The sequence below is a fragment of the Typopeltis vanoorti genome, chromosome 3 (assembly GCF_054136105.1).
Source record: "Typopeltis vanoorti isolate ZY-2024b chromosome 3, IOZ_Tvanoo_1.0, whole genome shotgun sequence".
In the NCBI taxonomy this organism is placed as follows: domain Eukaryota; kingdom Metazoa; phylum Arthropoda; class Arachnida; order Uropygi; family Thelyphonidae; genus Typopeltis; species Typopeltis vanoorti.
Window position 1 is genome coordinate 84224963 of NC_143551.1, and position 12972 is coordinate 84237934.

The 12972-nt window shown below is 33.7% G+C and overlaps 1 protein-coding gene across 2 annotated transcripts in view; it reads right to left on the bottom strand.

Moving 5' to 3' along the window:
* The window catches only part of LOC150108340 (B-cell receptor-associated protein 31-like), a 120641-nt gene that overhangs the window by 92020 nt on the left and 15649 nt on the right, over positions 1–12972 (bottom strand). For both annotated transcript variants that reach the window (XM_090390706.1, XM_090390708.1), the window contains exons 3-4: positions 10453–10553; positions 6569–6716 (exon numbers count right to left, since the gene is read on the bottom strand). In XM_090390706.1, coding sequence (XP_090246832.1) covers positions 6569–6716; positions 10453–10553 — 249 coding nt within the window. The remainder of the gene's footprint in view (positions 1–6568; positions 6717–10452; positions 10554–12972) is intronic.

Genomic DNA, 12972 nt, shown 5'->3' on the forward strand with positions numbered 1-12972 from the left:
TTTAATCCTTTATCCAAGTGTAAGCAAACAAAGTTTGCACCTGAAGTATTTTCAGGACTGGGGCAACTTGTATAATAGAAGCTAATGACTTCACATCACTTCCTTAGTATCCCATAATGCAAAGCACATATCCTTGCAAACATGTATAATGCTATGCATTATGGGAGGGGTCACTACCCAGATGAGTTTCGACCTTTATTGAGGTTTCATCAGTGGGAGCCAGTATCACCTCTAGTCTGGCTCGTCTACAAGGATATGTGCTTTGCATTATGGGATACTAAGGGAAGTGATGTGAAGTCATTAGCTTCTATATGCAAGTTGCCCCCAGTCCTGAAAATACTTCAGGTGCAAACTTTGTTTGCTTACACTTGGATAAAGGATTAATCCAAGTATATAATTTCTTGGTATATCTTTAATTTATAGGATCTCCACTCAGAATACAGTTGATGTGTTCAATGTTTCTGCCTATTTTCAGTCTTTTTATTGCTGATTTTCATGCCAAATTTGTTACAGCTATTATTCAATTTAGTTAGAAAATCCTGGAGACTTGCACTAGATGTGTTTAGGTGTACATCATCTGCAATAAAGCAAAGAGCTAAGTTTAACATCTACAAGTCTAACATCTGGTTTAATGCAACTTTCTTTCATAATGTGATCCATATTAGATGATGATTAAGAGTAGCGATAACATGCAACCTTGTCTTACCCTTAATTTTGCATCCTGTATTTCCTTCAATTCTAACTGCATTCGTTCACTTTTGTTCAAGGATATCCTTGAAACAAAGAAAGTAAATCTCATATCCAAATTTCTTAAACTTAAAGATCTACAATATTCAGAAAGCCAATGGACAAATTTGAATTTATCTGCAGTGAATGAAAACAGCCAATCACAAGCCAGTGATAACAACCAACCAGAACTAAGGGATAACAACAACAACAGCCTTCAGCCAACAGTCACATGATCAACCTATCTAACCACGCCCTGAACAATGATGAACTCTCGCTACCCAGTAAAGGCTTAAACTTTGCTGTGGCACCCAGGAAGATTAACAAACTAGATTTTATTTACCATACTGAAAGAAGCCTTAAGATTTCTTCCAACCACCATAGCTGATAAAATACGTTTGGAAATCTCAAACATTTTAAATTTAAATTATACGAAAACAATAACTAGCAACCTAACCAAATCTGAATTGGCAGTTTTGAAATTGCTAAAATTAAATCCAGACATCAGATTAAATCGTAATCACTAGAACTGACAAAAGGCAGCACCACAGTTATTTTAAACGGTGTTTAGAAAAACTGAATTTAATAGTCTCAAACAACAGCATCTATCAACTTGTTAACCCAACCAATCAAATAAAAAAGAAAATGGAAAAGTTACTTAAATCAGTCACTTCTTGGCCCGAAGAAACAGTTAAAAAGTTAATTCCATGCTATGCTCATTTCCCAAAGATTCGCAAACAGAACGTACCACTCCAGCCGATAATTGAAAGCAGAGACAGTCCCAATTATCACCTAGCCAACAAACTAGCGTCAACACTCAAGGAGTTGGTAGGTCATTCCACCTCCTATATTAAAAACACACAACACTTTGTAAACAAAATTAAAGACACCACAGTGGAAAAAGGTGATTTATTAGTCAGTTTTGATGTCTTGCCCTCTTCACAAACGTCCCAATCAATGACACAATACTTCTATTGCAGGACAAATTCCCTCCCAATATCAGCGCTCTTTGCACATGTACTACATTCTGGCTATTTTGTGTGGCAAAACACTTTCTACATACAAAAAGAAGACACAGCATGGGCTCTCCATTATCCTCCCCAATTGCTAACTTTTATATGGAATATTTTGAGCAACGTGCTCTAGATTCCTCTCCTTTAAAACCCCAAGTCTGGCTTAGATACGTTGATGATGTTTTCGCTATCTGGTACCATGGTCATCAGACATTAGACACTTTCCTCATCCACCTAAACAAACAACACAAATGCATACAATTCACAATTGAGATTGAAAAGCAGAACACACACTTCCTTTTCTAGATACACTTGTCACACGTCTTCCTTCTGGCAGTTCTTTCCTTCACTGTTTAGCAGAAACCTACACATACTGGCCAACATATACACAAAAACTCTTACCACCACCCAACACAAAAGCTAGGTGTCATTAACATGCTAAAAATGGGGTTTAAAGATTTGCTCCAATGAACAAGCACTTAAAGATGAATTAAAAGTTATCAGCAATACCTTCCTAAACAATGGTTACAGCCAAAATACTATCCACAAAATTTTTCACAAGACCTCACTTAAAAATAAACTAGACTACAATAAAACTGTAACCATTCCATACATTAAAGGGATATTAGACAAAATAAACAGAATACTACAGAAATACAACCTTAAATCCACCTTTAAACCTCCTGCAAAATTAAGGAACTTACTCAACTCATCCAAGGATCCACTTCCTCCACTGGCCCACCTTGGAGTATACCATATTCAGTGCACCTATAATTTGCCCCTATATAGGGGAAACGGGACACACAATGCCTATCAGAAAAAAGAACATAAATGGCAGATAAATTTAATAACTATGGTAAAGCTAGCCTTTCTGATCATGCCCTGAATACTTTACATAGAACTGACTGGAAAAGCATCTGTTGTTTACATCACACGAAAACTTTGTATGAACATAAATTTAAGGAAGCCTGTGAAATTCCTATCAGCCACCGTAATCTTAAAAATTCCAAGAATATGGAAGGCACGTATTCTACCCACATAACCTTTTGTAAAATTTGTGTAATAGTTTTTTTTTTTTTATTATTGTTTATATATGTACCACACGGAGCTAAAGTTTTCCTTCCTAAGTTCCTAAACGCACTTATGCTGAATTGACGCCCCCCTCCCCTCCCCTTACTACCTTGCCTTAATCCTTATCATACGTACCGACTTTAATTCAAATTGCCACCAGCCATATGTCTATGATTCAATCAACCCCTTACGCTCTTCGGTCTGGCAAAATGTATTTGTTTTTTGACTGACCAGCCAGACTGTGGTTCTGAGCATGAGGGATTGAACTGTGGAATAACAGCAATGCAGGGGCTCATAACTTTAACAGAAACTTCTAATTATCTTACTCAAAACTTAAGCTAATCATAGCAATTTCCTATCAGCACACAGATTCATAATTTTTTTGGAGATAGTGCATTGACAAGTATCAGATCAGCATATTGTTTACAAGTCATTTATTTTAACCAAGAAATACATGTACATTTGAAATTAAATATTTAGTTATGGCTACCTTCCTACTATCTTGATTATCATCCCCTATATTATAATACAATTCTATATGCTACGCTATTTTACAATACAGTATTTATACATAATTAAGATAACTTATTTCACACCTTTACACATTTGAATATATCTATCTATAGTACAAGAGTATCAACATATTACAGCTACACACAGATCTTCCTTCACAAACAGTCCATCGCATTCAGTAAAAGTTCCATTAAGACATCTCATTCCTTTGTCCTGATCAGAACATTTCCTGTTCTCACTAGGACGTCTCGGCAATGCATTTCATCGTTAATGGTGGCTCTATGCGAATTTCGAGTGATGTCCTTCCATTTCTTTTTCTCTGTAGTCGGCGCCTGGAAGCTTTTCTACCAGAAAATTCACTGGGGGAGACCTGGACTTCATCTGTGAGACTTTTCTATCGGTTGCCAATCACAGGTGCCGGTGGTTGCAGAGAAACATGGCAACTTCTGTACTTCAAAACTTCTCAACTCTCGAAACACTGGAGCTCCATGAAAACTGCAGTGAGCCTCCGGTGAACAAGTGAAACCATTTCCTACTCATCAAGTCACTTAAATATCCTTTCCCATTCTTTGTCTTTTTCTCTGCAATTTTCACATCTTATCCTCAGGCGTGTCGATGTCACTTTTGCATGCCTTTACTGAAGTCTTTGTTCTTGAAGATTTTCAACTTTCTCAAGTCTCTGCGATTTTTTCTTTCAGGATGTTTCCTTTGTTCTTTGCTAATCTGGACAACTTTCCTGCTGGCTCATTACTTTAACAAAGAATAATTCTTTTCCTTTGTGTTGAACACGATAATTTTACAGGTAATACTTAATCATACATATACATTACACATTATAACTGAATTTTTCATTTATACTTTACATCAACTTCACATTAATTTTTTTATTTAATATTCTGATTTAAGACCCCTGTAAAACCGAGCATGATAAGTTATAAAATAACTTATCGTGCTTATTTCCTAAGAGTTAATTATAAATAGGACTACAGGTAATCCGGGATCTTAAATCTAATATAAAAATTCTCATGTTAAATTAGGACATCACTTTTGCTGTAATAAAACTATGTGGAAAAAAAATTTTCTCGTATGTTGTCATAAACAGAATATAGCTTTGATGTAGTTATTTTTTCACTAGAGTTCAGGCCAGTAGAATAACCATTTATTAAATCATTGTCTCTTTAGCATACTAGGTGAAATGTAGTATAGTTTGTCTCTGTGTATATATATATGTGTGTGTGTGTGTATTCCAGATAATGACCTTAATATAAAGGTCAAAATGTCAGGAAATTAAAATAGTTATTTCTAACACAGCTGTAGTTTCCATAATTTGTCTGAAATGAATCCTATACTTATTATTTAGTAAAATCTCACCTGTTTTTTTCTTCTTTGTCTCAGTAATGCCAACTGTATCCATGTGGTACTTTTTGAATTCTGATGAAAGTTCAATTTCCTTTCCATTAATACTCCTTATATTGATGGTTCCTATTTTTAGTTCTTCTGATGTTCGGTTTATTCTTCTTCTTCTATATGTTGAGTTGGAGCTTGTTTCAGTAGCTGACTTTTCACTGTTCGTCCTAAAGAAAATAGCAGGGGGCCTTGTTTAACTGGTCAACATCCCAACCGACACGAAATCTCATCATATTGTACCATCATATGTATGTGTGTTTTAAGCCAATAATGCAGTACAATTTGGTTGGCTAAGTCCCAAATTGCTAGTCCATCGTTGTTTGTTCATTACACAGTAGACACATACTAACAGGGCACACACTAAGTCCTAAAGAAAACAGCAGGGGGCCTTGTTTAACTGGTCAACATCCCAACCGATACGAAATCTCATCATGTTGTACCATCATATGTATGTGTGTTTTAAGCCAATAATGCAGTACAATTTGGTTGGCTAAGTCCCAAATTGCTAGTCCATCTTTGTTTGTTCATTACACAGTAGACACATACTAACAGGGCACACACCAAGTGACTGGGCATTAGGTCAAAATGTCCAGTCAGTTCTCCACATTCCTGAAAGGGGATGTGGTCTCCTCTCAGTTATTTGGCTTTGATCTTTAAGCAATTCATATATATATATTTTTAAAATTTATTTATCTATATTGATTAATTTATCTTGGTGTGTGTGTGTGTGTGCACACGCACACACTGAGATAAATTAATATAGATAAAAAACAAGACTAGAACTGTATGCTATATCAAAAATCAAACAAAATTATGTTTCTCAAACTATATCATATTCAAAATTTAGAATATGATTACATACCAGCTTGTTCTCTATAAAAAAAAATCATATCATGTCTATTATTAAATCATAATATCTTTCAAGTTTAGTCACATGCAACAAGATCTATTAAGGATCAAAATGCATGCAGATGACAACTCCTAATACATTATAATGGAAAGCAACATACACCTTCTGAGTATTTGTTTTTCATTGTAGTAGAGTAGAGATCTGTGAAGGGACATTTTGCAGGCTAAGGGTAAAATCGAGGATATCATCTACTTATAAGACAGAAAACAAAATGTACACAATTCTTATTAACAAAATAGAGAACACAATTGCTTACAAAAGGTTTTGGGGAATTCAGTGAAAGTGTGGAATTCTTTTTTAAGCACATAATTTCACTTAATTGAAGTTCACAGTTGGTGTTCCAAATCATCAAAATCTATTGCAAATGCATGTCAAATAAGGTTGATTTGCAATGAAATTTTTCATTTCCTCTCAGAAAATGTTTTCCAAACTACCAAATTTGTACATTAACAAATATGCACAAATATCAGCCACATAATCTTGTGATGTGTGTGACTAAAAGCATTGTGAAGTTAGCACTGTGATTACAAGCAGGTTTTGTGGCAATGCAGGGCAAAAAGAATGCAACATACATGACTGCCACAACTATACATGGTACGAAAGCAGCCATAGACAATATGCAAATGAATGGGCATGATGCATTACATTAACACTACTCTATGGATATTGAAAGAGCAATTTCATGATTCTGCCAAGAAATTCATTTAAAAACTGTCCTTAGCTAATCGGCTGTACAATAATCTGTAAGCTTGAATAGGCCTGCAGGCTACATTTTGCTGACCCTGAACAAAGAACAACTTTTGGTGAAAGTAAATGCTCATACACACACTAAACACTCTCATGAATATGAGTTTATATTCAAGTTTCTGTTTGCATACAGGTCTGAAACAAGAATATATATTTCTTATAACATAAAAACATTACTTACAGCCACAAAAATAAAGCAAACCCTGCTATGTAGAAGTTTCTCTGGGATCGGAACAATTTCATGCTATTCTGTATTTCAGCATCTACATGTCCATGTTTATTCTCAAGTTCCATTGATGCTGAATATTTGTTCATCTCCCTGATAGAATCTGCAAAAATAAAAAATAAAAAAAAAACCTGTGTATATATCTATATACTTTTGAGTGTGTGAGAGAGAGAGAGAGAGAGAGAGAGAGAGTAAATACAAAATATTATTTTTTCCAAAATTAAGAGAAAAGAAGTCTCATTATTATTTAATAAGCACAAAACTTATTCTTATATAAGACCATCTATTTAATACAACTATGTACAAGAACGCCTACTAGTTTTGCTAGCCTACTTTGTCAAGACTAAAAAAGTGAACAAAAAAATAATAAATGCAAAAAAATTAACTAATACAGAACCGTTTACAACGGTTAATACACCAAATTTAATAGCTCGTGTGACAATGTGTGCATGTAGCGAAATGCTTCAGTTATTATTGTGAACACGCGTTACATAGTTTTTAACATACTGTAGTTCCACTATATTTAATGAATGAATTAATCAGATTAATCAGATATATGTTACAGAATAGAGCCCAAAACCTAGTCACAGATGAAGAAGATGTTCGTACTGAACTTTCTTAAATATCGAAAACCCTTTCTCAAAATGGTTATCCTTCGAACATAATCAACAAATTGCTTTATAAAAATAACCTTTAACAACATAGAATAGCTACTCAGTACATTTCATCAGTTGTCATCCCCTATGTTAGTTCAGTCTCCACCAAAATAGCTAGAATTTTAAAGCCTTACAACATCAAAGTTGTGTTCAAACCGACTACAACCATTAGATAATTTTTAAGATCACCTAAAGACAGCGTTCCACTTCTCAACTTCTAACCAAGCGATAGATTGGGAAAACAGCTTTATGCCATATATAGAGGATGGTTACAGATCCAGAATATTCAAAGAAGCAGCAGTGGTCCTACGAACAGGAAACAACCTCAATCGAAATCAAGGAGCAGTATTAAAAGATTAATGGAAAAATCTGATTAATTCATTAAGTATAGCAGAACTACAGTATGCTAAAAACTATGTAGCGCGTGTTAACAGTAATAACTGAAGCATCTCGCTACATGCACACATTGTCATGCGAGCTGTTAAATTTGGTGACTAACCATTGTAAATGGTTCTGTATTAGTTCGTTTTTTTGCATTTATTATTTTTTTGTTCACCTTTTTTAGTCTTGACAAAGCTAGACAGTAGGCTAGCAAAACTAGTAGGCGTTCTTGTGCATAGTTGTATTAAATAGATGGTCTTATATAAGAATAAGTTTTGTGTTTATTAAATATACAAAGACCAAATATGAATAATCTCATTATTATTATTATTGCATGGAAAATTCCATGGAAATCTGAATACTCATTGTGGGAGACTCAAACTATCTACACGACATCTGTTGCACCCCACTTGAACTCAATGATTGAAAAAACATTTATTTCGGCAAAGAATTCCATTCATTACCACTCTCCAAACAAAAAATCAAGTTCTCACACCCATGCTAATCATTACTCAATTTCTAGGAATGACCCCTTGTCCCCTCTAAGAAATCTGAAAAATTTTTTCTGCATTAATTAATTCTAGAAAACCTTTTCAGTAACTTAAATGCTTCAAACACTATAACATCCACTGTTTTCCACATAAGTTCTTTAACTTCTGCAACCCAGAAATCCTAAATCTATCATCCCAGTTAGTGTCTCCTCTCCACAGACTACTCATCATCTTGATCACTCACCTCCAGATCATCTCCACCACTGTTCCTCATCCTACAGAAATCAGGTAATGAGAGCTGAGCACAGTAATCCAGATCTGTATACATCAAAGCCTTATAAAGAGGAATTATAACTTCATTATATCTACTTGTTAGTGTTTTCCTTAATTACCAAGTACTCCAATGAACTTTGACCACCTTAGCAATATACCATATAAACTTCAACTTTTTCACCTACCAATACTATAAAAATAAAGCAGTCAAACCAATTTTAATATTAGAGCTGAGATTTAGGACTAAAACAATTGATTAAAATCAGAAACTAAAGATATGAAAGTTATAGAAAATTGAGATAATAACAACAGGAACCATATTAGAAATGAAAGTGTTTGCTTCAAACACCATAATTTCTAATATGGTTATTTCTTCAAAACATTGTCATCAATTTCTTGGAGTACAGCTCTGTAAATGTAAATAGCTGGTAATTATTTCATTCTAAAATGCATAACTTTATCCTTTTCCACATTAAACCAGCACATAATACTTTTTGTCCATACCTGCAGTTTAAATCATCCTGCAAGTTCTTACATTGCCTTAACTATTTTGCTACCCAATTTTTCATCATCAACAAACAACCAAATATTTCCCTCCATTTTTTATATCATTTCTGTACAAACTAAACAGAACTGTGACTAGTCACCTGTTTTCTCCTGGGATCTGCTCTTTCATATATCATTCTTTGGTATCTGTCATTAGTCCCGCCCACATCTACAGAACCAGCTTCCTATCCATCTCCATTTGTTCCTTCCTGTTTTTGTAACAGAGCTCAATGCGGTATCATGTCAAATGCTTTTGCAAAATTCAGGATGGCAAAAAAAAAAAAAAAAAAAAGTAATAGGAAGATCAAGATCTAGATGGACTGATACAAAAGATGGTAATGATGCAAACTTTCAATCTGGCACTCATAATATTAATTCTATACCCCCCCCCCCCCTAGGTACATACCAGGAATTTGTTAATAACGATGGACAGGCTTCAGAAAAGTTGATGGAATGCAAAGATCTGGGTATTTCAGTTGAAAGAGAATTTGACTTTAGGAATTATATTGGTAAAACAACTACCTGGTACAGTTTTGTAGGATTAATTAAAAGAAGCTTCACCTATAAATGAAAGAAATAATGATACCATCATTACTTCTTTGGAATGAAAGTGATGAAGTTCCTCTGGTATTCCAAACTTTTTCTACTATTTGTCTTAAAGTAAAAATCTGGTTCTAAAGACTTCTATGTGACTTAAATAAAGTAAAGTCTCTGTAGCTCAAATAATGACGATGCCCTGTGACTGGAAAAGACTTTGAGTTGAATTCCATCTAGGATGTGAAGAACCTTTATAACAGCTTTTTCCTCTCACAAGCAAACTAGCCAGGGTAGTTAACAGCCATACAGAATGCAGAGATAGGATAAAAGTATCTAGTATTAATTAAGTTTCTACAAAGGCAAGTTAGTGGATGTGTCAGGCCAGTGAGCCTAATTCATTAAGGGAAAGAAGTCGGGTATCTCCACTTAAATACCAAAATGTCACATTTATCTTATCACATTGTGTTGCTTTTAATGCAACAAGTTTTTTAGTCAAAATAAAAATCTGAAAACAATGACTAACACTTTTATCTTATGGAAAACATATTGGGTAGTAAATATTTGTAAAGTAAATATAAATATTATGAAGTCTTTCCATGATACTAGATCTCTGAAAAAGTAAACCAAGGGTACTGTCTTCAACAGTATTCTAAGTTTACTTTTTTCAGGGATTTAGTATTATTTTTATACCTTGGATCTGTCTTGTATATGTAATAAACTTTCCAATTTTTGTTCCAAATGGAAAAATGCCAAAAGTAGGCATCAATACTTCCTTCATGACACTTTTGGAAATTTATTTCAAAATTTCAAACAGATATCTTCTGCTGATATAATACTCATAAAAGGAATAAAAAAAATCACTTAATATATTTAACTGAACAACAACAAAAAATAATACGTAATATGTAAAAAAAAATAATATATATATATATATAGAGAGAGAGAGAATACTTACCAAGGAAAAATAATACCAATATAAGAATAAATACTGTGAAATAGATGTTTGCCCTCTGAGCTACTGTTTGACAAATTCCAGAATTGAACAGCTTCTGCCATCTGGATATAATATATAATGATAAAGATTATAACTTTGAATGAATATTAGAAACCTAAAAATATGAAATTGTTTTAAAAAAAATGTAAATATAATATAAATACCATAAACATCAGTTGGCAGTTGATTTTTCTTGACTGATGATCAAATAGGAATGTTTTCAAAAATTTATCCATGCCAACACCAAAAAGATACAGGCACACCCTGGTTGTATGGCATGCGAGGTTCCAGCCCACCTTCATATAGTGAATTTCGTTGAGCAGCGAATCACAGCATCCCCCCCCCACACACACACCTGCAAATGCATGCAATGGTTTAATAATGTTTTTAAGCAGTCATCATCTATGTGCATAAATAACATAAATGAATGATTTATTTACATCAGAAATGCAAATGAAAAAGTTATTCAATAGATTGGCTTAAGGGAACACACCAATCAATTTAGTCATCAATCTACACCATTAAAAGTTTTTCCATTTCGGTAATAAGATTGTCACCGTTTATGGATAACTGTAGTATTAACTAGTGTAGCACTTTTGACTAAAAACTTATCATTGTTTTGGACAAGTGTAACAACAGTAGTATAAAGTAAGTTTAGCCTGTGGCCTATCTCAGAGTTCACAAACCATCATGACTAAATTTAACAATTTTAGTATTAGTATTTAATTGTAATAGATTTTTGCATTGCCTTCTTTTCAACAGAAGCAACACAACCTTACATTGAATTTTATTGGTCAAAACCATTGTATGAATGAATATAAAATTGCATAAATGGGTGCTGTTTATAATTGAAAAGAGTTGCATTACTGTACGTAGTAAAATGCAAAGATGATTATTATCTTCTTTGTTGAAGCATTATGTTCAGTATACATGTATGCCACATGGAAATTGTCTGTTAGACAATCTCAAGGTTAATCTCTCGTTTTCTTGTGTATTATAGTGCACTTCAGGAGAATGACATTAAAAAAACAACTTTTTTTTCCATATTCAAAATAAACAATATGGAACATGCACAATTCATGATGTATTAGGATGATTAGCAATGTGATGTCTGGATTGAATCTTGAATTAAAAAACAACAGTTCCCATTTGTTTTCTTTCCCCCCTCCCTCCAGTAGGTTTCAGAACAGAATAAACTTAGCTTTACAGTCTAGAGAAAACCAACCAACACACACACACACACATACACACACACACACACACACACACACACACACACACACACACACACACACACACACACACACACACACACAGGAAGACAGCTCCATGTAACATCCCACCACTATCCATCACAAAAAAATGTTACTATGAAATCCTGTGAGAAAGATATTACCATTTCTAGCAATATGGAGAAAAGAAGCCAAGAACTTCAAGTCTTATCCTCTAAAAAAAAAATAATAATAATAGTGAAGAATAATAAAATAAGTAAAATAAAATAAAGTTATAATACTTATAATAAAATGGTGGAGAATATTTTTTGTTTATTTATTTATCTCCCTTATTTATTGTTCTTCATTAACAAGATCTCAAAAATATTACATCAAGAAAGAATAAAAGTGGCTTTCTACATAGTCAACAAGATCTCTTAAGTCGCCTTGATTCCTAAAACCTCTCCAATCATGACGTGAAAAACTGGCAGGATACAAAGACCAGCTGTTATAAAGAATTTGCTATGTGGGACAATCGGGTCAGTCAGAACACATCCTTGTTAAAAAATAAAGCATAAATAAGAACTAGCAACACATAACAGAGAAAAATCAAATATTAATTTCTTTGTCAGGACATTCAAAGAATCCACAGAAATTTTAACCCTTAATCAATGTAACAGGAAACAAGGTATTACCAAGCCTGATTATATATTCAGTTTGGTCCAGCTAGGTCTCTTGCCCCCTTGCTGTCAATCAACTCCTACTTTTGTAAAAAAATTCAGTCCATTTCAAATCATTACTTAAAAATCATATCCTTAAAAATTCAAACATAAATGTTAGTTTTGATGTCACTTCTTTATTTATTAATGTACTACTGATAGACACTCTAAATTTAATGAAGTCGAAATGTCCTCCTGATATTTTTGAATTATTCAAATTTACAACGTATGCAGGTTACTTTACATGGGGAGAAAAAATCTACAAATAGATTAATGATACTGCTATGGTCCAACCCCCTCCCCCCACCAAGCTAACTTTTACATGAAACACTTTGAAAACAAAATACTTACCATAGCTACATATAAGCCCCCTAGTGTGATTATACTTTGTTCATGATGTATTCGCCATTTGGCCCCATGGACAAGACACTTTGGATGCATTTGTCACCTACCTAAACAGCCAACTCCAAAATTCACTTCACAGTGGAAAAAGAATCTAATAACTGTTTGCCTTTTCTTGACACGTTAGTCACCCGCCTTTCAGATGGATC